The sequence below is a fragment of the Zophobas morio genome, unplaced genomic scaffold (assembly GCF_036711695.1).
Source record: "Zophobas morio isolate AGI-343-1 ecotype UQ-CSIRO unplaced genomic scaffold, CSIRO_AGI_Zmor_V1 ptg000030l, whole genome shotgun sequence".
NCBI lineage: Eukaryota > Metazoa > Arthropoda > Insecta > Coleoptera > Tenebrionidae > Zophobas > Zophobas morio.
In genome coordinates, this window is record NW_026972135.1 from 13,793,451 (window position 1) to 13,817,117 (window position 23,667).

At 38.3% G+C, this 23,667-nt stretch overlaps 1 protein-coding gene across 1 annotated transcript in view; it reads left to right on the forward strand.

Moving 5' to 3' along the window:
- The window catches only part of LOC135138627 (uncharacterized), a 57,073-nt gene that overhangs the window by 29,785 nt on the left and 3,621 nt on the right, over positions 1–23,667 (forward strand). Inside the window, exons 3-5 of the mRNA XM_064068605.1 lie at positions 14,039–14,092; positions 15,145–17,335; positions 17,996–23,608. Coding sequence (XP_063924675.1) covers positions 14,039–14,092; positions 15,145–17,335; positions 17,996–23,608 — 7,858 coding nt within the window. The remainder of the gene's footprint in view (positions 1–14,038; positions 14,093–15,144; positions 17,336–17,995; positions 23,609–23,667) is intronic.

Genomic DNA, 23,667 nt, shown 5'->3' on the forward strand with positions numbered 1-23,667 from the left:
ATTTCGTTTGACTTCAATGAACTGAGAAGTCGAATAAGAGATCTAATGGGGATGTGGACAAGGACCGTCCCGATGACGAAGAGGAAATGGAAGGTTTTCAGCCTCTAGATTTGAGTAAAGAATTATCTTGTGAGGTGGAGAATATTGTAAGCTCTAGACAAACCAAAAAAATTAAAACTTGTGACTCCACTGAGAGTTTAACTTCGACCTCTGATTTGATCCAGCCCGCTAAAGATTTAATAGATAACGCCCAGTACCCGCTAAATTTTGAAGAGCTAACCCGATTTGTGGAGAAAGCTGTTGGTGAATTGGATATCTTAGAGTTAATACGAAAATACACGACTGACGTAGAAGGGGTCTCTGCTATGCTATTCGATATTTTTCCGCTGCTTACTCATAATAGCGTCCGCAATCGTATTAAAAAAATTAGACTTAAAATAAAAAAGGCGCTTGCTAGGCTTGCAGATAAAACATCTAATAAAGCTACGGATACTGTGGCTGGCCCCTCAGACTGTTCCTAATTAGGGATTCGATTTCGTTTCTTTTCTTTTTTTTTTTCCTTTTCAAATTCAGTTTTCAAAATAATTCATCTGTTAAATATTTTGTTGGCAATTTAGTATACACTAATATAGCTTCCCTGATGGCAAAATATGACGACTTCTCTGTGCTGGTGCAATCTTTGAAACCGACTTTTATAATGTTGTCAGAGTCGTGGCTAAGCCCTGCGATTCCTGATACATTAGTGGCTATAAACGGTTACACTCTTTTTAGGAACGACCGGGACGGCAGAAGGGGTGGCGGTGTGTGTATCTTTGTAGCGGACTTGATTTGTTCCAGTTTCACAATTAATATCTTACGCTCGGAAGTCGGCAATAATGAAGCACTATTTCTCAAATTATCGAACAGTAGTATCTCATTTGTGTTAGGATGTATATACAGACCCCCAGACTCTGCAATTGGTGATGATAGAAAACTCTTTACGTTTGTGTCAAAAATTGCCGACAGCTGTGACAGACTGATTATTGCGGGAGACTTTAATTTACCTGACATAACCTGGCCTCTTGATCATAACGCTAATTTTGACACTCCTTCCCAGTTGTTGCGTGATGTACTGATAAACAGTCATCTAGAGCAAATTATTACTAAACCGACCCGTTATAGAACGAACCAAACACCGTCAACCCTCGATCTAATTATCACCTCGGACGATAAGTTACTAGCAAACTTGGATTATCTGGATCCTGTTGGTAAATCTGATCACGTGGTGTTAAAGGTAGAAGTGCAAATCTGTTTTGAAAGACGAAGGAGGATTACCTCTACTTGTAGGGTTATTACGAATTATGAGCTGGTCAACAGAGATCTGTTCAACACTGACTGGTCCACCATTCTTGTGGAACCATCTGTAGAAGACAATTGGACTAGATTTAAGAAACAGTTTAATTCTGTGGTGACCAAACACACAGTTTCCGTAGTAAGAAAACAGTCTTCAAATAAACCATGGATCACCAAACAGATTCTCAAACTTATTAGAAAAAAAAGGGCCCTGTCGCGATGTTACAAGCGCACTGGTAGTGAGAGTGATTACAAGGTACACAGAGTGTTTTCAAACAAAGTTTCTGCTACTATAAGAGATGCCAGATGCAACTATGAGAAGCGCATTGCTGCTTTAAAAGATGTGAAATGTTTTTACAAATACGTGCGGTCTTCCTTAGTTGGGCGTGTGAAGACCCCTCACCTAAGAGACGTAAGTGGACGTGTCACTGAGGATAGTCAATTGGTCGCTAATTTGTTTGCGGACACGTTTGCTAAAGTTTTTACAGTTGACACAAATTCTAATCTTCCGACTGTACAGACACCCCCAAATTCCACAACTATTACTTCCGTTGAATTCTCTGAGGTAGCAATAGCTAAAAAGATATCGAAACTGCGCATAACCAAATCTCCTGGACCAGATAGCATTACCGTGAGTCTTCTCAAAAAGTGCCAATGTTTGTGCCAACCTTTAAAGATTCTAATGGAGCAGTCATTTGAGTCGGGGACTCTTCCTCTTGAATGGAGGTCCGCGGTGGTGAAACCCATATATAAAAAGGGTGATAAGTTTGTTGCTGACAATTATAGACCTGTCAGTTTAACGTCTCACGTAGTCAAAATCGCTGAATCCATTGTTTATGATGTGTTGATAGAGTTTATGATTAACTGTAATATACTCCCTACAGAGCAACACGGATTTGTCCCTGGTAGGTCTGTTACTACAAATTTACTCTGTAGTCTTGAGGACTGGACCAAGACGCTTGATTCCGGCGAATCAACTGATATTCTGTACTTGGACTTCTCGAAGGCTTTCGGTCGAGTGCCTTTGCGGCATCTTCTACTTAAACTCAACCATTTTGGCGTTCGTGGAAACCTTCTTCGCTGGATAGAGGCTTTTCTTTCTAATCGGTTGTTCAGTGTTAAAGTGGGTGACGTATTTATTACGCAGAGAAGAGTGCTGACAGCCCCGCAGCTACGGGGGGCCAAGATGGGCCTGAGCCCCCCCCTAGCAGTTGTGGTTGCCCCTCCTGGAAGACTTACACATTAAAAATTTCAATTTAGTAATAAAATTTCAATATAATGCCGATTGCTGAAGCATATTTACTAGCTCCACCCACCCGCCCTTTATTTTCTTATAGGGTATATTATTTGGCAATATCACCCTAACGTTAATGTTGACCGTATAAAAAAATCAACTGTCATGTCACATTTTATTTCATAGCCTACTACTAAACATGCAAAAAAATAAATATTACGAATAAAGAGGTACGTGCTCGTAGAAGCTTTAATGAACTTTAGGAAATACAACGCAAAAATACAGACTACAAAAAAACGACAGCTCATTACTTTTTTTTACAATTATTCATGTGTTCTTGTTTGTTGTCATGGCAAACCTACAGGGTCGCCCTTTTCTAATATCTAACACTTCCCCTTGACCCGGGGTTGTGCTAGATCTAGCCGCTCCGTGAAGGAACCATGCTTTATACTTGCTAGACCCTTGGTGAAGAAGTCACCAATCATATCTTCCGAAGGGACACGTTGTATAGTTAATGAGTCATTCTTCACCACTTCTCTGATGTAGTGATGTCTAAGGTCGATGTGCTTACTCCTCGCATGATAGACCGGATATTGAGCCAGTCTCAATGCGCCTTGGTTGTCATTGAATAGCACCATTTGTGACAACTGTGCGAACCCTAACTCCAGCAGGAACTTCTGGATGAAAGTGGCTTTCTTGGCTGCTTCTGTTAATGCCATGTATTCAGCTTCTGTAGATAATAATGCCACAGTTTTTTGTTTCCTGGAGTCCCACCGAATGTGTCCCTCTGCTAACATGAAGACGTATCAGGTATACGATCATCTGTCAATAGCACAATTTGCTCAGTCGGCATCTGCATAGCCTCTTACAGGATCGGGGCAGTTTGTATACACAAGACCATAATTCAGAGTACCCCTCAGATATCGAAGCACTCGCATCGCTGCTGTCCAATGGACCTTGCCATGATGATTGAACTGTCCCAAGGAACTCACTGCGTGACTGATGTCAGGTCTAGTCGTGATGGCCAAATATGTCAAGCCACCTATCAATTCGCGATACGGGAAATTCTTCACTTCTTCAGCGGTCGTTGGTTTGACGAGCTTTGTCTGCGGATCCATGGGAGTTGATATCGGGTTGCAATTCTCCATGCCGAAACGTTTGAAGAGGTCTAAGATGTAGCCTCTTTGGTGCATAGTTATCTTTGACTTCTTAACTTCAAACTCGACTCCCAAACAATAGCCAACATTACCGAGTCTGTTAGAATCTCTTGACATTATCAGTATGTCATCGACATAAATAACAACCATCGTTGCATCTTCCCCTCGTCCAACACAATATACACACGGATCGACGTTGGTTGGAATCGCACCAAGTTTTCACAATGCCTTGTTCAACATCATATGCCAGCTTCTACCAGACTGGCGTAGACCATACAGGGACTTTTGTAGGTGACAGATTTGCTTTCCATCCCTAAAGTCTTCCAACATTCTTGCGGCTTTCTCGCCGGCGACACTTGATCGGCCTCGTTTCTGTATGATAGAATATTAGCTAGATTGGTTGGAGATCTCATGAAGACCTTCTCTTCGAGAATACCATTCAGGTAAGCATTCGCTACATCGAGCTGTTCAATCTTCATGTCGTGAATTGCTGCCAAGGATACGAGCAGACGTATAAAGCTCATTCTAGCTGCAGGAGCAAATGTCTCATTAAAATGTATACCTGGCTTTTGGTTAAAACCTTGTGTCACTAATCTGGCTTTTTTTTTATCTAGCATACCATTAGCTTTGTATTTATTTCTCAAAATTATGCGACTCCCGATGATCTCTTCTCCACTGGGGTACTGTACCATCTTCCAAGTATCATTTTTAACAATGCTTTCTACTTCTTGGCAGATAGCTTCAAACCATTCGTTCGCATCGGCACCGTTCAACGCTTGATCTAATGGAATTTCGGAAAGAAAACCAAATACTGGTGCTTCGCTTGCCAAAGTGGTTTCTTCGGTTCTGAGGTTGTATCGTTTTCGAGGTCTTCCCTTCAAGCCAATTCTTTCGATTCGCGGACGGCCTGGACCACGTCTAGTTGATGCCGCTTCTTCTTGATCGAAATGTTCATTCTCGGAACCCTCTTCTTCACTTGCTACTCTCTGGTCGCTATCTTGGATTTCTTGTCGATTGTCTTCGATCATAGGATCTATGGGAACGTCGATCGTGGAAGTTGGAGGTATGACGTCTCCTTCTTCCAGATCTTGAAGAACGGGATCTTCACAGTCATCATTCAACTTTAAATCTATTTTCTCTATAAATTTTACGTCTCGAGCTATGTATACTCTTCTCTCATCTGGGAACCATACTCTAAATCCCTTGACTTCTTCTGAATATCCGACGAAAACGCCTTCCTTACATCTTGGTCGGAACTTATCTTGATTTGGTTTCTTCTGATGACATAACACGACAACTAAAAGTCTTAAAATAGCTAACGTTGGGCTTCTTGCCCGTCCACAACTCAAAAGGAGTCAAGAGGTACGTGCTCGTAGAAGCTTTAATGAACTTTAAGAAATACAACGCAAAAATACAGAATACAAAAAAACAACAGCTCATTACTTTTTTTACAATTTTTCATGTGTTCTTGTTTGTTGTCATGACAAACCTACAGGGTCGCCCTTTTCTAATATCTAACAATAAACTCAAACAAATTGGTTGTTACCTAGTGTTTTTGGCCACTGCACGAATTTTTGGATGCAGTACAGCTGTTTGTGAATCTACATTCTCTGTTTTAACCGGAATAAATCGTCCGGCGCATTCAATGACGCATCAAAGATTGGCAAACTTGGTGTTTCTGGCTTTTGAAAAATACCGTACCAATTCTTTGGACTTCGACAGGTTATTACGAAAATTTAATAGCGTAAAAAATCTACGTTTACAATTATTTTACTGTTCTTTCAAAATGTAAAAACTGAGAAAAAGAAAGTAGTATTATTAAAATATGTATATATATATATTTACATGAAGCCCCCTCTGTCGACAAACTTGCCCCCCCTGAATAAGTTTTCTAGCTACGGGGCTGAGTGCTGAGTGGAGTTCCTCAAGGATCGGTACTTGGGCCCCTTCTTTTTGTGATCTATACCTCCGACATTAAATATTCTGTGAAATCGCCTTTTGTAATGTATGCGGATGACCTGAAGATCTATAATAAGAGTTGCAATTTCACTGTTCTACAAAATGACTTAGATGTGGTTGCCAATTGGTCGTGTACATGGTTGCTGCCTATTAACTCCGCAAAATGCGTCGTGCTATATACTAATAGTAGCCGAAATCCAAAGCATGATTATCTTGTGAATGGCACGCAACTGTTCAAGGTTGACTCTTATCGCGACCTGGGTGTAATGGTGTCATCCTCTCTCTTGTGGTCCGAGCACATAGCTGAAGTAGTTAAGAAGGCGAATAGAATTATATTTCTTATTAGTCGGACGTTTAGGGCTATTACAATATCGATGTTCATCAATTTATATGTACAAAACGTTAGTTCGACCAGTTCTAGAATTTGCCAATACTGTATGGGCACCGTCTCTGAAAGGCGATATTGCATTATTGGAGGGTGTACAGCGTCGTGCCACTCGTTTGCCGTTTGGGAGAGTTCGCCTTTCATATGAAGGGAGGCTGGCCCTAATGCATTTACCTTCCTTGGCTGATAGAAGGGTAAGGGGGGACATGATTACAACATTTCAAGCGCCTACTAACAACAACTCAGTGATACGGTCCTTTTTTAAGCTAGACATGCGTGGTCGGACAAGGGGTCATTCCTTTAAATTAGTTAAAGGTAACTTTAAAACAACAGCTAGACAGATATACATTGTTAACAGGGTGTTTGGTAAGTGGAATTCTTTACAAACGGAGGTTGTGTTGAGTGACTCGGTTTTAAGTTTCAAACGTAGCTACGATCAATATAACAAAGTGTAGGTATTAAAGATGCGCAGGCACAACAGGCTTAGGCCTCTGCCCGATCGCAATTTCATAATAATAATAATAATAATAATAATTTTTATAGTCACCAACGCATGAAGGGGTAATGTAGACTTTTTAATGGACACACGGGCACTTCGCGCCCTGTGCCCTATTATAAACATACTCCTAAACGTGGAACTTCTTGCTCCGTGGATCATTTAGTTTTTGGAATTTGTAAGAATGAAACTGTGTATTTGGTTGCCTACACTTCTCATAAATAACAGGGTGCTAACCTTAGATCATTAGAGAGCGGATTTCTGTCGGGCTAGACAAGGCCAAACTCGGTACGGCTCGTACGGGATGGGAATTCATTGCAGTTGCCGGCTGCACGTCGTTTATTTGAGATTAGAATAACGCTGCTTCGTTGTACTCTGCTGTTAATTCCAGTTCTCATTTACTTAGGCGGTTGATTAATAAATTGTTAATTGTATTTATGGAATAAAGTGACAATTAAATTCAGTGATTACCTATCACCCGCTACTGAGTCCCGGCGATGCAGCGCGTCCCCACTTACAATCGTGACGTAGCCCGACAGAAATCCGCTGTCTATAGATCATATAATAAATAGGATACCAACACGCCGTGTTCTTTCCCTATGAGAGCCTGTGACGACATCCTCCTGTCACACATCTCTCTTGTGCATAGAGGGATTACAATGAAGCTATCCTTGCCTGATCACTATTTGAATTTTGCGCGCCTAAATTTTAGGAAGTACGTCTGAACGAACTTCGTCCGAAAGATGTTGACAGCTTGATTTTATAAATAATTCACAGTAGATAACGAAAGGAATAGTAAATTATTGGGCAGCGATTGTTATCCGTTATGATTACCACTTAAAATAGGATCTTTGTTCTAAATTCTAAAATTGTTTTTCTTACAAGAACTCGAAAGAGAGGTTACAAGAAACATCTGTCAAAAGCGATTTGTTGCGGTGGTGCGGTACAAGAATGGCAGTGAAATAGATATATACAGATGAAATGCATATAACAAAGATGAAGATGTGGTGATCACACAAGGATAGCACTATACTACTCCCCTTGACGTAGAACACGACAACAGATAGCTTCATGTCTAGTCAAAGCTTTCAGTTTGAGTATTGGTATCTATTTATTATATGATCTAAGGTGCTAACCACAATACTGTGATAACCCAAACTTCCCGCCTTTAAATTGACCTTGAAAAAGTTTGAAAGGCCCGCGAAAAATTCAAAAATTCAAAGTTTGGCCTTGACTGTGATCGTCTAACAAATGAGAACCTACGTTGTGTGTTTTTTTTTTGTTTTTGAAAAATGGCGGGAAGACGTTCTTTCATACAAGTGCATACACTGTCGAGAGCGCAAGAAATAATAGACAAAATTAGGTAGGGCAAAAGCCTTCCTAAGGAGGAAAAAGAAACGAAGAACGACAGAGGCTCAACTTGCCCTTCTGGCGAGTCCGCAGGGTCAAGACGTCATCGGTCTTCATTCCCCAAAACCCCCTGGGGTTTTATTCACCGACATATTACATTTCAAACACCTTAAGATATATGAAAGAAAAACACTCGCGAATTGACAGACATATACATATGAAAACCGAACAAGCACAAAACCTACACATATGTAAACTGGATGGCAGCACACAAATCGTTATGAGAGTGTGGCGGTCGAACAAAATATAGAACAAAATATATCAATTTCATTTATGAGCACAGCAAAATCCAGAGGGTGTGTTGTAGCGCAAGTAGAGGTTGGGACTCCTGATCGTCACTGTTCTCCCCCACGACGGTGATTCTATCTACACCAAAGCCTGCTCATACTCACATCTCTATTACGAACGTGTCCTGCGGAACGAGGCGGTTACGATCGCAGATCCGTAGTTGGGTCCCGGGTAACACGAAACCGGCAGCGTTAAAAACCCGCGATCGCCCCCTGACGCTATACAAACCCGCGGACTTGTGCAGGTGACGCGATCAATCCCGTCAGTTTGAGAAGGAGTCGCGCGCCTCACGTACACTACGAGTTATGTGTTATTTACCTACAATTCCATTTTAAAATGTTCAAACTCTATGACTCTAATATTAAATGACAACCGAACAAGTGTTAAAGTTTCAACAAAGAGCAATACACAACATTTAAATTCGCCATACACTCTTACGAAAATTCAACAACAAATAATTCTTAATTGCGATCAAATTTGGACATCAGATAATTTATATGACAGAAACATTCATCAACAAAACATTTACAAGATCAAAACTTAGCAAAGATTTATAAAACAAAGATCTGGTGTGAAATCAACTTGTGCAAATAAAATATCATGTTAGGTCAAAACTGCAGAGCATGGAAATTTACGTTCAATTCAAATTATACAACAAAGAAACTTACTGAGGCTAAAATTGTGAGATAAAGAAAAATTGCATGAGGTGAGACATTGCAAAGGTTATAGTTATTTACGTGGCAAGCTTAGTAAATTAGCCTTTACCGGCGAGCCGGAATGTTTGCAGGGCGAGCGACGTAGGGGCTAGCCCTGTAATCCGATGAGCCCCAGTAAAGGCTAGTTGCAAGCGAGCCGCGTACAACGTTTTACTTCCTCTTGCTGAAAATCCTGAAAATGAATAACTTTGGCATCTCTAGAAATTTTACTTGAAATTACAGTCATAGAAATTATAGTCATTTTTCATAGTTTGCTCCGGTAACTATGGAAAATTGAATTGTTTGAAAATAACGGGACTGTCAATTTGTAAATTCGATTAATAATTTAAATAGTTTAATTTTGTTTCTGAGCTCTGTTAATTGTGGAATTCGATGAAGATGAAGAGTTTGAAGGTGATTTTAACGTTAGTATTGACCCTTTTCCTGTAAGATCGTAAAACTTCCATAGTGACTTTCCGTGCGCACGCATCTTCAACACCACGTTGGAAATAGTATCCGGCACTTCGGCAGCAGAGCAAAGGCCTGTGACAACAAACCGCTTTGACAGAATGCAAGCGGCTACACATGCGTAATCGGTCGCTCATTGGTTAATTTTAACTTGGCGCTCTAAAAATCTGACTTCGCCTGCGCGATGTTGTCTCACTCTGTATCATTGGAATTTATATAATGTCTACTCACTTTGCTTACAGGAAAAGGGTCAATTAGCACAGTATTAGTGAGATTAAGAAAAAGGCCGACGCAGCGAATGTGTGTTTGATTCCGGTGCTGTCATGACAACGTTTTACAGGCACGGTGCCTGTAAAGCTGCCACGGTAACGCTTTACAGGCAGGGTGCGTGTAAAGGCTAATTTACCGAGTTAGTTCAGACGACAGTAAACGAGCTTTAACAAGACAAGAGGAAGTAAACAAATTTACATGAGATTAACAATAATTCGTGTCCAGTCAGGTTATTGGTTAAAATTCAAAACGTGAAATGATTCAACTACATTGTGGGCCATTTTTACACATACATTTCCCCAAACAAAACACATAAACAAAAACATGGAAGACAATCTGCAGGCACAAAATGGCGTTGGGCGAATTCGTCATTCCAAATATAGTAGCCTGCATAGATATTGTAGCCGTCCATAGAGTCGAAATTTGCGAATAAAAATAAAATAAACCGGCTCAAACGGAGCCGACGACGGCTTGCAAGTTCTGTCACTACAGCACGCGTCGCATCACACAGGGGTGTATTTAAGACCGATTGCACAAAATCTTAGGGTCACTGTAATCTTACTATTTTCTATCTACGACAAACGATTTGTCACACAGCTACGAAACCCACGATCTAGAGAAAGATGGAAGTGTGAAAATGTATTTCAACAAGTGTAATAACCGTTTGGTGCAACGCAATTGGTTCAAGCAAACTAAAATATGACAGGAAACAAACAGTCCACGTGGACTAGTTTATACCCGCGTTTGCTGCTAAGAAAACCAGGTTTTTCGCTCCACCTACCTCCGCAACGATGAATATACCATACCACAACTTGTCTACAGTGAACAGAGCTTTGTTTTTATTGACGAGATTGAGCTAAGAAATGAAACAGATTATATCATAACGGAAAAGATGACATTTAATATTAAATACGTCTCTGTGCAACGTGTGCCAGAGTGACGTCAGAATTTGCAAGCCACCGTCGGCTCCGTTTGAACCGGTTTTATTTTATTTTTATTCGCAAATTTCGACTCTATGGACGGCTACAATATCTATGCAGGCTACTATAATAGGCGTCGAAAATATGCGATGCAAATATGCGATGAATCCTGTGGCGTTGTATAAACGATGGGCTAAATCAAAGAAATAAAATGCACGTCTCCCCATGACCCACAATGTTGCAAGGTTAGTTAATAGAGAATCTATTAAATGACTTTGCAATGTTGTTAATTTGTTCAATAGATTCAACAGTTAAAACATGTGCTCGGTTAAAAAAGAAACAAAATGGACGCTTCAAAATGGCTGCTGCCTGAACAAAGAACGGTGAAAATAACTCGTTTGCCTACATCCAAAATACAGATTTCACAAATATAGCTAAATAAAGCATGGCCCGAACTAAAAATCACTACCTATAAAGCCCTACTACGACGGATTTTAAATGAAAGATAAAAAAACGAGATTAGTGGAAATACAAAGCGCACGCGTCGATAAGTCACAAGGTCAGAAGCACCGTCGGGACTTGAAACTCGCCGCGAAACAGGACCCAGTCCAAAACATGTGGTCAAAACATACCTCTCCAAAGATGCGAAGATATCGACACTGCTTACCGCCAAAAGGAACACAAAACCCTCGTCGTAAGAACGATGAGAAGACAGGAACACCGGGTGGCTCAAAGGGGGCTGCTAGATCTTTCAGTGGAACAGCGTCGACACTGAAAAATAAAAAAACAACAGCAAAGGCACAGAATAACTCACAGTTAAAAATACAACCTGTTGCTCGAAGTGGTCAAACGGAAGTGGTGTGTTTGCTCGAAGCGGTCAAAAGGAAGTCGTCTGTTTGCTCGAAGTGGTCAAAAGTAGAGATGGGTCGTTACTTTAGGAACCGTTCCATTGTAGCGCTACCATCGAGTAGCGGAGTGTAGCGCTCCTCGCGACAAAAGTAACACGTTCCACTCTGCGTTCCACTTGGAACTTGAAAGGATATTTGTACGGGAGTTACAGGACGGAAATTCAAGGAACGAAATCATAAAACACGTTTGTCCGGAACGTTACAAGAAACGCAAATAGTGAGGGCTTGGGAACTGAAAAAAAAGAGAATAATCTTTCAGTCATTAAAATAATTGTGTGTTTATCAACACAAAAAAAGATATCAGGAAACGTTTATAAATAGGTATTTATTTTATAATATTTATGAAAAAAAAAAGAAAAACAAAATGTATGCAACGCAGATCAAAAGTAAAGGTTTAACAATATTTAAATAAACAGATAAAATAAAAAGCAAAGCGGTTTTATCATAAAGCAATCGGCAAAATCAGCAAGTGTTGTATTTTGTTTGAGGGCGGTATCAAAGACGCTGCATATTCGATAATTTTTTGTAAGAATGCGACGGTCGATATAAATGACTCATTATCAGAAAAGATATAAAAGCTTAGGTATAAAATAGTTTATAAATAAGTTTTAATTGAATACATGTATTTCAATAGGAACCGAAAAAAATTGTAAAATCTCAGTCTAGTAGAAGATTGGGAATTAACACAGAAAGTTGCGAAAACAAGACTATAAAAATATTTGTAATTTTGTTTATTTTATTATTTTTTTGTATTAAAATGAAAGTAGAGTGCCCGTCCTAATTGTTGTCAGTATGTATTGTGTCCAGAATGTCCGTTCGCTACATATTGGTACTTGAGATTGGAACATTCGTTCCAAGTTCCAAGCGGACAAGTGGAAGCGTCGTACTCAAACGCCACTCGTGATGAATACGTTCCAAAGTAACTAGTTACTTGGAGCGCTATTTTCTTGTAGCGGTAGCGGTTGTAGCGCTCCACGCGTGGAACGATTTTGCCCATCTCTAGTCAAAAGGAAGTGAATCATTTTACAAAAGATAATACCACCCCCGCCTTTCGCGCATGTCTCTTTCTTGGTGTGGTTGGTTGCCAACCTCTTCTTCTTCTTACCAACCGTTTCTTGTGCGCGCAGAATTCGTTTGAAATTTAAAAATTCGAATTGGATCCTTACAATACAAACAATAAATATTTTTTATATTATATACCGACGTACTCGCGCCAAGATGGCTTGTGTCAAAGTGTCCCTGCGCTAAGTTGGCTTTGCGCCAAAATGGCAAGCGCCAAGTCGGCCGCGCCAAGATGGCGGCGCCTAATAGTCCTATTCCGGTGAAATCACTTTTATTTTATAAAACTAAGTCGCATGTTACGTTTTGTACACTTAGTTGAAAATAACTTTGTATATGGTCCTCAAACAACTGTAGAATTTTAGTCTTGGACTTTTTTTTTATTTCTAATAATTAACGAAATATCGAAATACGCGCTTAGTGACTCACGCTGTATATTTATTTATCAAGGCACAATAGTAACTGTTCTTCTACACGATACTGTAAGTTATAATGATTATTTATTTAATTTTTACTTAACGTGCGTAAGTTTTTAATTTGATCAATGAAATAAATTGCTTCATTCATGAATTTTTTTGAGACACCTGTATAAACAATTCTGATGTTTGGTCTAAGGCGATTTCGATAGAAATTCCTTTGCCCTTTGCTTCTGAGGTACAATGAAATAAATACAGTTTCCTAGATAAATTATAAGGAATTTAATGCATAAAATGAGGTATTGGTTAAATGAAGCACAAAAAACTAGAATAATTGTGTTAAAAATTAAGGCGAATTCATAATCCACGGGTACAGAAGTATATGATTTAAAAAATTTAGATGAACTTTACTACGCAAAATGATAAGGGGGCGTCATCAGATTGTTGGTGGAGATGATTAGAGAAATTTTGGGTACCGTTTCAGCATCTATACGATATTCTGAAATTACATAAAATTTGACAACAATCGGTTGAGTAGTTTTGGAGATTTTCCGTTTAATAAAATTGTACCAATAATTAAAATTTATCTTTTCGAAAACTTAATGTCATCATCCAAAATTTTGGTGGATAAAACCTGTCTAAAATGTGGAAGTTTTATTAATGTATACAACTTGTGGTTTATCAATGTAATAATATTTTTTAAATAGCTTATTCGTGGTGACTGAAAAAAATTAATAAATTAAGACGGTAATTAATTTTTTTGAACAAATCAAAAACGGGTCGAAATATTTTTCTGAAAATTTTAGAAATTTAGAATTCTGCTGACCTCATCACAAAATTTTGTTATGGAAAACTCGCTTGATGCATACGCATATTATGTTACTTTTTAGCTACTAGAGTTTAGTATTCTTTATTTTAATGTAAAATCAGAAAAAAATAAAATTCGCAATAGCATTTTGTTCTATTTACATAAAAAAAAAAATGATTTGTTGTGTACTTCTTATTTGAGTATTTCTAACTTTAGCTCTCGTTGTGTTACAGATCGAACATGAAAATACTTCCATTGAAATCAACCCGTTGCAAGATTCTTCAGAGGTAAGTAAGAAATAAATATTTAGTGTTTTCTCCATAATCTCCGAACTACTAGACCGTTGGTTGTGAAATTTTATATGTATTTTAGTAATATCGTGTAGATCGAAACGCACTAACGAAAATTTTGCAAAGCAATTGCTATTTAAATTTCATAAAATATTATAGTCTTCTTATTAAACTTGTTGTTTATGAATTAACTTTACAGCAAAAATTTGTAAAACTAACATGCGTCCAATATTAGAATTTGCAAATAATTTTGTGTGTTTTTCGTGAAAGAGACAAGAAATTTTTGGTATACCTATACTCAATATAAAGTAACAAGAATCGTCCACAATACTCGGATAGACTAGCCACTATGAAAGACTTATTACACTCTCGAAGAATAAAAGAAATATTTCCATTAGATCTGTTTCAAAAGCAGTTACTTATTTTAGCATCTTTGATGTCTTGAAATGGTGTTACAAATATACAGTTTATTTTATAAATCGTTGTTATAATATTCCTATGTTCTTAAAATTGTTTAGCAGAGTTCAGAAAAAAAATTGCAATAGGCTTATTTTTTTAAGCTGTGCTACAATATTCTTTTAAGAAAAAAGAGTCCTATTAATGTACAAAGTATTTATAAAAACAAATTTTTTGTTATGATTTTCAAATATCGATATTTTCGTTTTTTCAAACAGAACACCCTGTTTTTGTTACTGCATAATAATAATGCATATTTCAGAGTGGTTGTCGATACAGTCATGAGACAATGATTAATTTGAGGTCATTATTAAAAAGAAACGACAAGTCAGGAATAGGAATGTGTGCCTCACGTTCCCTTTTATTACAAAAATTCCTAAAAATACACAAATTCAAAACTGCCAAGATTACACTGCGAACTGACAAGTGATTCTGACAAGAAAACTGAAAACAAAGAATCTGAAAATTATTATACTTGCTGTTCTGCCAATTTTATTTGAAATTTTTACAGTCACCTACATCTGCAACCATTATCTATTAAATTATATGCTTTTTTAAAATGAACCTCTTACTTTACTACACATTCTTTTCAGAAATTTAAGAAGAGAAGTGGTACTACAGACGTAGGAAAAGACTACGAACATCTCTACATAGCGAATTTAATTTTAAAATTAATAATTGACGATGACGTGGAAAATTTTTATTTGTCGTCGAACGATAATCTATATGGTTCTTTCGATGACGTTGTAGTTGAAATTACATTCAAGGATCGAGTGGAAACGTACGCTATTCAGTTGAAACACGTTAGCAGATCAGGAGAAATAAAAATTGAGCAGTTAAATGCATCGAGTGGAAACTTTAGCGTCGAGAATTATTACAAAGACTTCAAAAAAGAGCCGAAGTTATCTGACAAGCGTATCAAGATGGTTTTGTTTACCAATTCTAAGCTAAATGTAGAGCACATTGATGAGTTTAAATTTGGCAAATTGACACCATGTGAACAATATAGTTTACTAAGTACCTCACAATTGGGAGGACAGAGTTACACATTTGAAGCAAATGAAAACAATTTCAAGGAATATGAACATTTTTTAAAAAATATGTGTCTCTACACTGATCAGTCAGATGTCAAAGAATTGAAAACGGGTATACTTGAGATATTCAAGGAATATTTCAAAAGCACTGAAACCGCTTTCCGAGAGTACTTACATTTTATAACCGAGTGGAGCATGCAGGAAGGAAACAAAACCAAACTCAATAAAATATGGATGAAATACATGATAAGTCTTTGCGTATTTTCACCTTTTATCAAACCGTTATCTTTTGGTGCTGGTGGACCAGTGGACACCAAAAGAAATTTTTTTAAAGAAGCTGTTTCGAAATTTGACTTGACTGTAATAAACAAAAACAATTTCGAGAAAATCGACTCAGTTTGGTCAAATGCTGTCGACTATGTAGATGATATGAAAGAAACAATTAACGTTAATAACATGTATCAACTTATCGAAAAGGGAATAGAAACAAAGGAAAGTCTCTATGATAAGGACGCAACAAAAGTATCGAAGCTCATGTGGTTGCTGGGAAACAGTCCGTTAGTCGTTGAAGGGTGTCCACAAGTTTATGAAACAATAAAATTATGTCAGGTTCAAAATCTAATTATACTAGATGATCGAGAAAAGTTTAATGGGTGTGTTAAAAAAAGTAGTACTGACCCCCGTCCCGACAGTGCAGATGGTCAACAAAAACCATGCTTGTTTGAAAAGTTATCTGATTTAGAAAACCACGTACAGTTGTATGAAGACATCCTAGCGAATTTTACATATTCACTGCAAGGGCAAAAAGACGCTGAATTGAAATATTTGCTAAAAATCTGCGAAGATAGCGGCGACTTCATCACTACGGATGATTTAGTTGAAATGATGGAAGCTCCATTGCTGATTGGAAAATGCCAAGATGCTCTGCCACCCAGTCATGTTGAAAGAAAATTGACGAAAATTTTAATAGACATAAAATTTTTGGAAAAGATTAGTGAAAATACAATTGTTTTAGTCGATTGCGTAACAGATGTCAACTATTTTCAACAATTTTTGCCAAATTTAGTAGTCAACAAAGTGAATGACGTTGAATTAATTCAGAACACAATTCATGAACAGAAGATATATATTTATGAAAACGAAATTTCACACGAGGAATTTTCTGCATTGCATAAAAAAAAATTAGAAATTCAGTTTCATCACTTCAGATATTTAGACAATCATCGTTTGGAATGGATGGAAAGTGAAAATTATGGCCCAGAACGAAAATATATCGACGAACTTGAGAGGTTTCGTCTACAAAGTGACTTTATGGAGTACACTATACACGAGCGTCAGTACTTTAGTTATTCTCGACAAAATATCAACATTATTTGCGCCAATGCTGGAATGGGAAAAAGCACATTAACGAAGAGTTTAAAAAATAGCAGTTCGTCTACAAAGTGGATCATTTTAATCTACGTCAGAAACCACGCCTTACACTTCAGGAAACACGAATCAAACGTGGAGAATTTCTTAAAATATATTTTAGAAGAAATTTTTAAGGACTGCTTTAACCCTTTCCACCAGAAAGTGTTCAAAACAATGCTGGAACAATATCAAGTACAATTAATATGGGATGGACTTGATGAAGCATCTGATGCCACTCAAATTTACATCATAACTTTAGTAATTGCATTTTCTAAAAAAGGAGTGAAGCAATGGTTGACTTCTCGAATCAATTTAAGGGATATTTTGGAAAATAAATTAGGTACGTTTACGCGAAATATAAAACAATTTAGTGAAGAAGAACAAAAAGAATATATAGAAAATCGTTTAAGGATTACCGGTGAGGAGTTAAGTGAAACTTTTAATAAAATAAGAAAAAACATAATGTATTTTCCAAATTATGAAATATTAGGCATTCCTTTACAAATTTCTATGCTTACAGAATTATTTTTAAAAGACAGAGATAAATACCTGCTTTTGTTGGACGGTATTTTCACTGTTCTTGATCTATATGAACATTTTGTTGAGGAAAAGTTTATGGTTTTATATAAGGGTAAACATGTAGTTGCATTCGATTGTGAACAAAATAACCGAAAATTTGAAAAGAAAAAAAAAGCTAGAATGAACCACTATAAACGTTTAGCTTCAAGTTATTACATTTATGACTCTTTATTTCATAAAATTATAAATAAATTATTCCGTTACGACAAGACGACTGACAGTTTTGTAGAAAAAATTAAAACCAAAGGAGATAATGTAGGATTTATAAGTCGCGTTATATCTAAATATGATGTTGAGTTCATTCACAATTCGTACGGTGAATATTTTGCAGCGTTATATCTATTTGAAAACGAACCATCCAAAGCACGTGACAAAAATTTTATTTCTGACAGTAGATATAACAACATTCGGTTTTTTTTAGATTTAAAATTAGCGAAAAATTCGAAATGTTTAGTAGGTGTTATATATAAGAATCTTACAAGTCTAAAGGAATTTACTGATGCAGATTTACTTAAAAAGGATATCATTGGTCGTGACATTTTGGAAGTGGCTTGCGCCTGGAATAAAAGTTATCCATTTGTTAAAAACAATATTATTTTGAATGACAAAAGTTTTAACGCGGAATGGTTAATCAGCAATAACAAAAGAGTCGTTAGAACCCTAAATTATCGTGATATAGCACCAGAATTTTATAAAATCAGCGCATCGGGTCATGTGTGTTTTAAAAAATTGATGATTTTGTTACCATTTTTGATTCCATTATATGACGGGAATCAGTTCGCTGAAGAATATTTAGTGACAGTTTTATATTATGCAATTAGGTTTGATTGTCCAATAATATATGAGTGTATTGAGAATTCCATTCCTTTAAAAACCACATACAATAATATTAGTTCAAGAAGCATTTTGGCCTTAGCTCTATTTAACAGGTCAGCGCAAATATTAAAAAAAGTACTTTCTGAAAAACGATTCAGTTCGGAATGGGACTGTGTAGAAGAACTTTTAGTTTTAAATTCGGAAATTGACGAAATATTGAGTTTTGCGTTACATTTCCCAGGGTTTAGAACAGATGTGTCAAATTCGAAAGGTCAGTTGTTGGCGCATTATGCATGTGAAAAAAATCTAACTAAGACGTTACGTTCATTAATTCTCAGAAAAGCAAACATGAATGATCGGGATACGAACGGAAAACGTCCTATAGATCTTGCACGTCAAAAAGGGTATTCAGATTGTTTAAAACACATAGCACAAATTGACGTTTTGGATAAAGACGGTCGGTTGCCGCTTCATTACGCTTGTGAGGATGGAGATTTAGGTGTAACAGAAATACTGTTAACCAATGGTGCGAAAGTTGACATTCCGGATAAAGATGGACAACTGCCGATACATTATGCTTATAAACACGGAACATTAAACCTGGTAGAATTACTGGTAACGAACGGTGCGAAATTTGATGTTCCGGACAGAGGTGGTCAGCTACCGATGCACTATGCGTGCAGAAATGATGGGTGGGGACGTGATATATTTTTATTTTTGCTGAAAAAAGGTGCAAAACTGGATGTTTCAAATGGAGATGGACAACTGCCGATACATTATGCTTGTAATCACGGAAGATTAAACCTGGTAGAATTACTGGTAACAAACGGAGCGAAATTTGATGTTCCGGACAGAGGTGGTCAGCTACCGATGCACTATGCGTGCAGAAATGTGTGGTGGGCACGTGATATTATTTTATTTTTGTGTAAAAAAGGTGCGAAAGTGGATGTTCCGGATGGAGATGGACAACTGCCGATACATTTTGCTTGTAAATACGGAAATTTAAACATGGTAGAATTACTGGTAACGAACGGTGCGAAATTTGATGTTCCGGACAGAGGTGGTCAGCTACCGATGCACTATGCGTGCAGAAATGTTGTGTGGGGAGGTGATATAATTTTATTTTTGTGTAAAAAAGGTGCGAAAGTGGATGTTGCGGATGGAGATGGACAACTGCCGATACATTATGCTTGTAAACACGGAAGATTAAACCTGGTAGAATTACTGGTAACGAACGGTGCGAAATTTGATGTTCCGGACAGAGGTGGTCAGCTACCGATGCACTATGCGTACAGAAATGATGGGTGGGGATGTAATATAATTTTATTTTTGTGTAAAAAAGGTGCGAAAGTGGATGTTCCGGATCGAGATGGACAACTGCCGATACATTATGCTTGTAAACACGGAAGATTAAACCTGGTAGAATTACTGGTAACGAACGGTGCGAAATTTGATGTTCCGGACAGAGGTGGTCAGCTACCGATTCACTATGCGTGCAGAAATGTGTGGTGGGCACGTGATATAATTTTATTTTTGTGTAAAAAAGGTGCGAAAGTGGATGTTCCGGATGGAGATGGACAACTGCCGATACATTTTGCTTGTAAATACGGAAATTTAAACATGGTAGAATTACTGGTAACGAACGGTGCGAAATTTGATGTTCCGGACAGAGGTGGTCAGCTACCGATGCACTATGCGTGCAGAAATGTTGTGTGGGGAGGTGATATAGTTTTATTTTTGTGTAAAAAAGGTGCGAAAGTGGATGATCCGGATGGAGATGGACAACTGCCGATGCATTGTGCTTGTAAACACGGAATTTTAAACCTGGTAGAATTACTGGTTACGAACGGTGCGAAATTTGATGTTCCGGACAGAGGTGGTCAGCTACCGATGCACTATGCGTGCAGAAATGATGGGTGGGGACGTGATATAATTTTATTTTTGCTAGAAAAAGGTGCGAAACTGGATGTTCCGGATGGAGATGGACAACTGCCGATACATTATGCTTGTAAACACGGAAGATTAAACCTGGTAGAATTACTGGTAACGAACGGTGCGAAATTTGATGTTCCGGACAGAGGTGGTCAGCTACCGATTCACTATGCGTGCAGAAATGTGTGGTGGGCACGTGATATAATTTTATTTTTGTGTAAAAAAGGTGCGAAAGTGGATGTTCTGGATGGAGATGGACAACTACCGATACATTATGCTTGTAAACACGGAAGATTAAACCTGGTAGAATTACTGGTTACGAACGGTGCGAAATTTGATGTTCCGGACAGAGGTGGTCAGCTACCGATGCACTATGCGTCCAGAAATTACTGCTTGGGACGTGATATAATTTTATTTTTGTGTAAGAAAGGAGCGAAAGTGAATGTTCCGGATGGAGATGGACAACTGCCGGTACATTATGCTTGTAAACACGGAAGATTAAACCTGGTAGAATTACTGGTAACGAATGGAACGAAATTTGATGTTCCGGACAGAGGTGGTCAGCTACCAATGCACTATGCGTGCAGAAATTACGACGAGGGATATGATATAATTTTATTTTTGCTAAAAAAAGGTGCGAAACTGGATGTTCTGGATGGAGATGGACAACTGCCGATACATTATGCTTGTAAACACGGAAGATTAAACCTGGTAAAATTACTGGTAACGAACGGAGCGAAATTTGATGTTCCGGACAGAGGTGGTCAGCTACCGATGCACTATGCGTGCAGAAATGATGGGTGGGGACGTGATATAATTTTATTTTTGTGTAAAAAAGGTGCGAAAGTGAATGTTCCGGATGGAGATGGACAACTGCCGATACATTATGCTTGTAAATACGGAAATTTAAACATGGTAGAATTACTGGTAACGAACGGTGCGAAATTTGATGTTCCGGACAGAGGTGGTCAGCTACCGATGCACTATGCGTGCGGAAATGATGGGTGGGGATGTGATATAATTTTATTTTTGCGTAAAAATGGTGCGAGAGTGAATGTTCCGAATGGAGATGGACAACTGCCGATACATTATGTTTGTAAACACGGTACATTACACCTGGTAGAATTACTGGTAACGAACGGAGCGAAATTTGATGTTCCGGACAGAGGTGGTCAGCTACCGATGCACTATGCGTACAGAAATGATCGGTGGGGATGTGATATAATTTTATTTTTGTGTAAAAAAGGCGCGAAAGTGGATGTTCCGGATGGAGATGGACAACTGCCGATACATTATGCTTGTAAACACGGTACATTAAACCTGGTAGAATTACTGGTAACGAACGGAGCGAAATTTGATGTTCCGGACAGAGGTGGTCAGCTACCGATGCACTATGCGTGCAGAAATGATGGGTGGGGACGTGATATAATTTTATTTTTGCTAAAAAAAGGTGCGAAACTGGATGTTTCAAATGGAGATAGACAACTGCCGATACATTATGCTTGTAAACACGGAAGATTAAACCTGGTAGAATTACTGGTAACGAACGGAGCGAAATTTGATGTTCCGGACAGAGGTGGTCAGCTACCGATGCACTATGCGTACAGAAATGATCGGTGGGGATGTGATATAATTTTATTTTTGTGTAAAAAAGGTGCGAAAGTGAATGTTCCGAATGGAGATGGACAACTGCCGATACATTATGTTTGTAAACACGGTACATTTAACCTGGTAAAATTACTGGTAACGAACGGAGCGAAATTTGATGTTCCGGACAGAGGTGGTCAGCTACCGATGCACTATGCGTACAGAAATGATCGGTGGGGATGTGATATAATTTTATTTTTGTGTAAAAGAGGTGCGAAAGTGAATGTTCCGAATGGAGATGGACAACTGCCGATACATTATGTTTGTAAACACGGTACATTTAACCTGGTAAAATTATTGGTAACGAACGGAGCGAAATTTGATGTTCCGGACAGAGGTGGTCAGCTACCGATGCACTATGCGTACAGAAATGATCTGTGGGGATGTGATATAATTTTATTTTTGTGTAAAAATGGTGCGAGAGTGGATGTTCCGGATGGAGATGGACAACTGCCGATACATTGTGCTTGTGAACACGGAACATTAAACCTGGTAAAATTACTGGTAACGAACGTAGCGAAATTTGATATTCCGGACAGAGGTGGTCAGCTACCGATGCACTATGCGTCCAGAAATTACTGGTTGGGATGTGATATAATTTTATTTTTGCTAAAAAAAGGTGCAAAACTGGATGTTCCGGATGGAGATGGACAACTGCCGATACATTATGCTTGTAAACACGGAAGATTATACCTGGTACAATTATTGGTAACGATCGGAGCGAAATTTGATATTCCGGACAGAGGTGGTCAGCTACCGATGCACTATGCGTGCAGAAATGATGGTTGGGGAAGTGATATAATTTTATTTTTGTGTAAAAAAGGTGCGAAAGTGAATGTTCCGAATGGAGATGGACAACTGCCGATACATTATGCTTGTAAACACGGTACATTAAACCTGGTAGAAATACTGGTAACGAACGGAGCGAAATTTGATGTTCCGGACAGAGGTGGTCAGCTACCGATGCACTATGCGTCCAGAAATTACTGGTTTGGACGTGATATAATTTTATTTTTGCTAAAAAAAGGTGCAAAACTGGATGTTCCGGATGGAGATGGACAACTGCCGATACATTATGCTTGTAAACACGGAAGATTAAACCTGGTACAATTACTGGTAACGAACGGAGCGAAATTTGATGTTCCGGACAGAGGTGGTCAGCTACCGATGCACCATGCGTGCAGAAATGATGGGTGGGGACGTGATATAATTTTATTTTTGTGTAAAAAAGGTGCGAAAGTGGATGTTCCGGATGGAGATGGACAACTGCCGATACATTATGCTTGTAAATACGGAAATTTAAACATGGTAGAATTACTGGTAACGAACGGTGCGAAATTTGATGTTCCGGACAGAGGTGGTCAGCTACCGATGCACTATGCGTGCAGAAATGATGGGTGGGGACGTGATATAATTTTATTTTTGTGTAAAAAAGGGGCGAGAGTGAATGTTCCGAATGGAGATGGACAACTGCCGATACATTATGCTTGTAAACACGGTACATTAAACCTGGTAGAATTACTGGTAACGAACGGAGAGAAATTTGATATTCCGGACAGAAGTGGTCAGCTACCGATGCACTATGCGTTCAGAAATGATCGGTGGGGATGTAATATAATTTTATTTTTGTGTAAAAAAGGTGCGAAAGTGGATGTTCCGGATGGAGATTGACATCTGCCGATACATTATGCTTGTGAA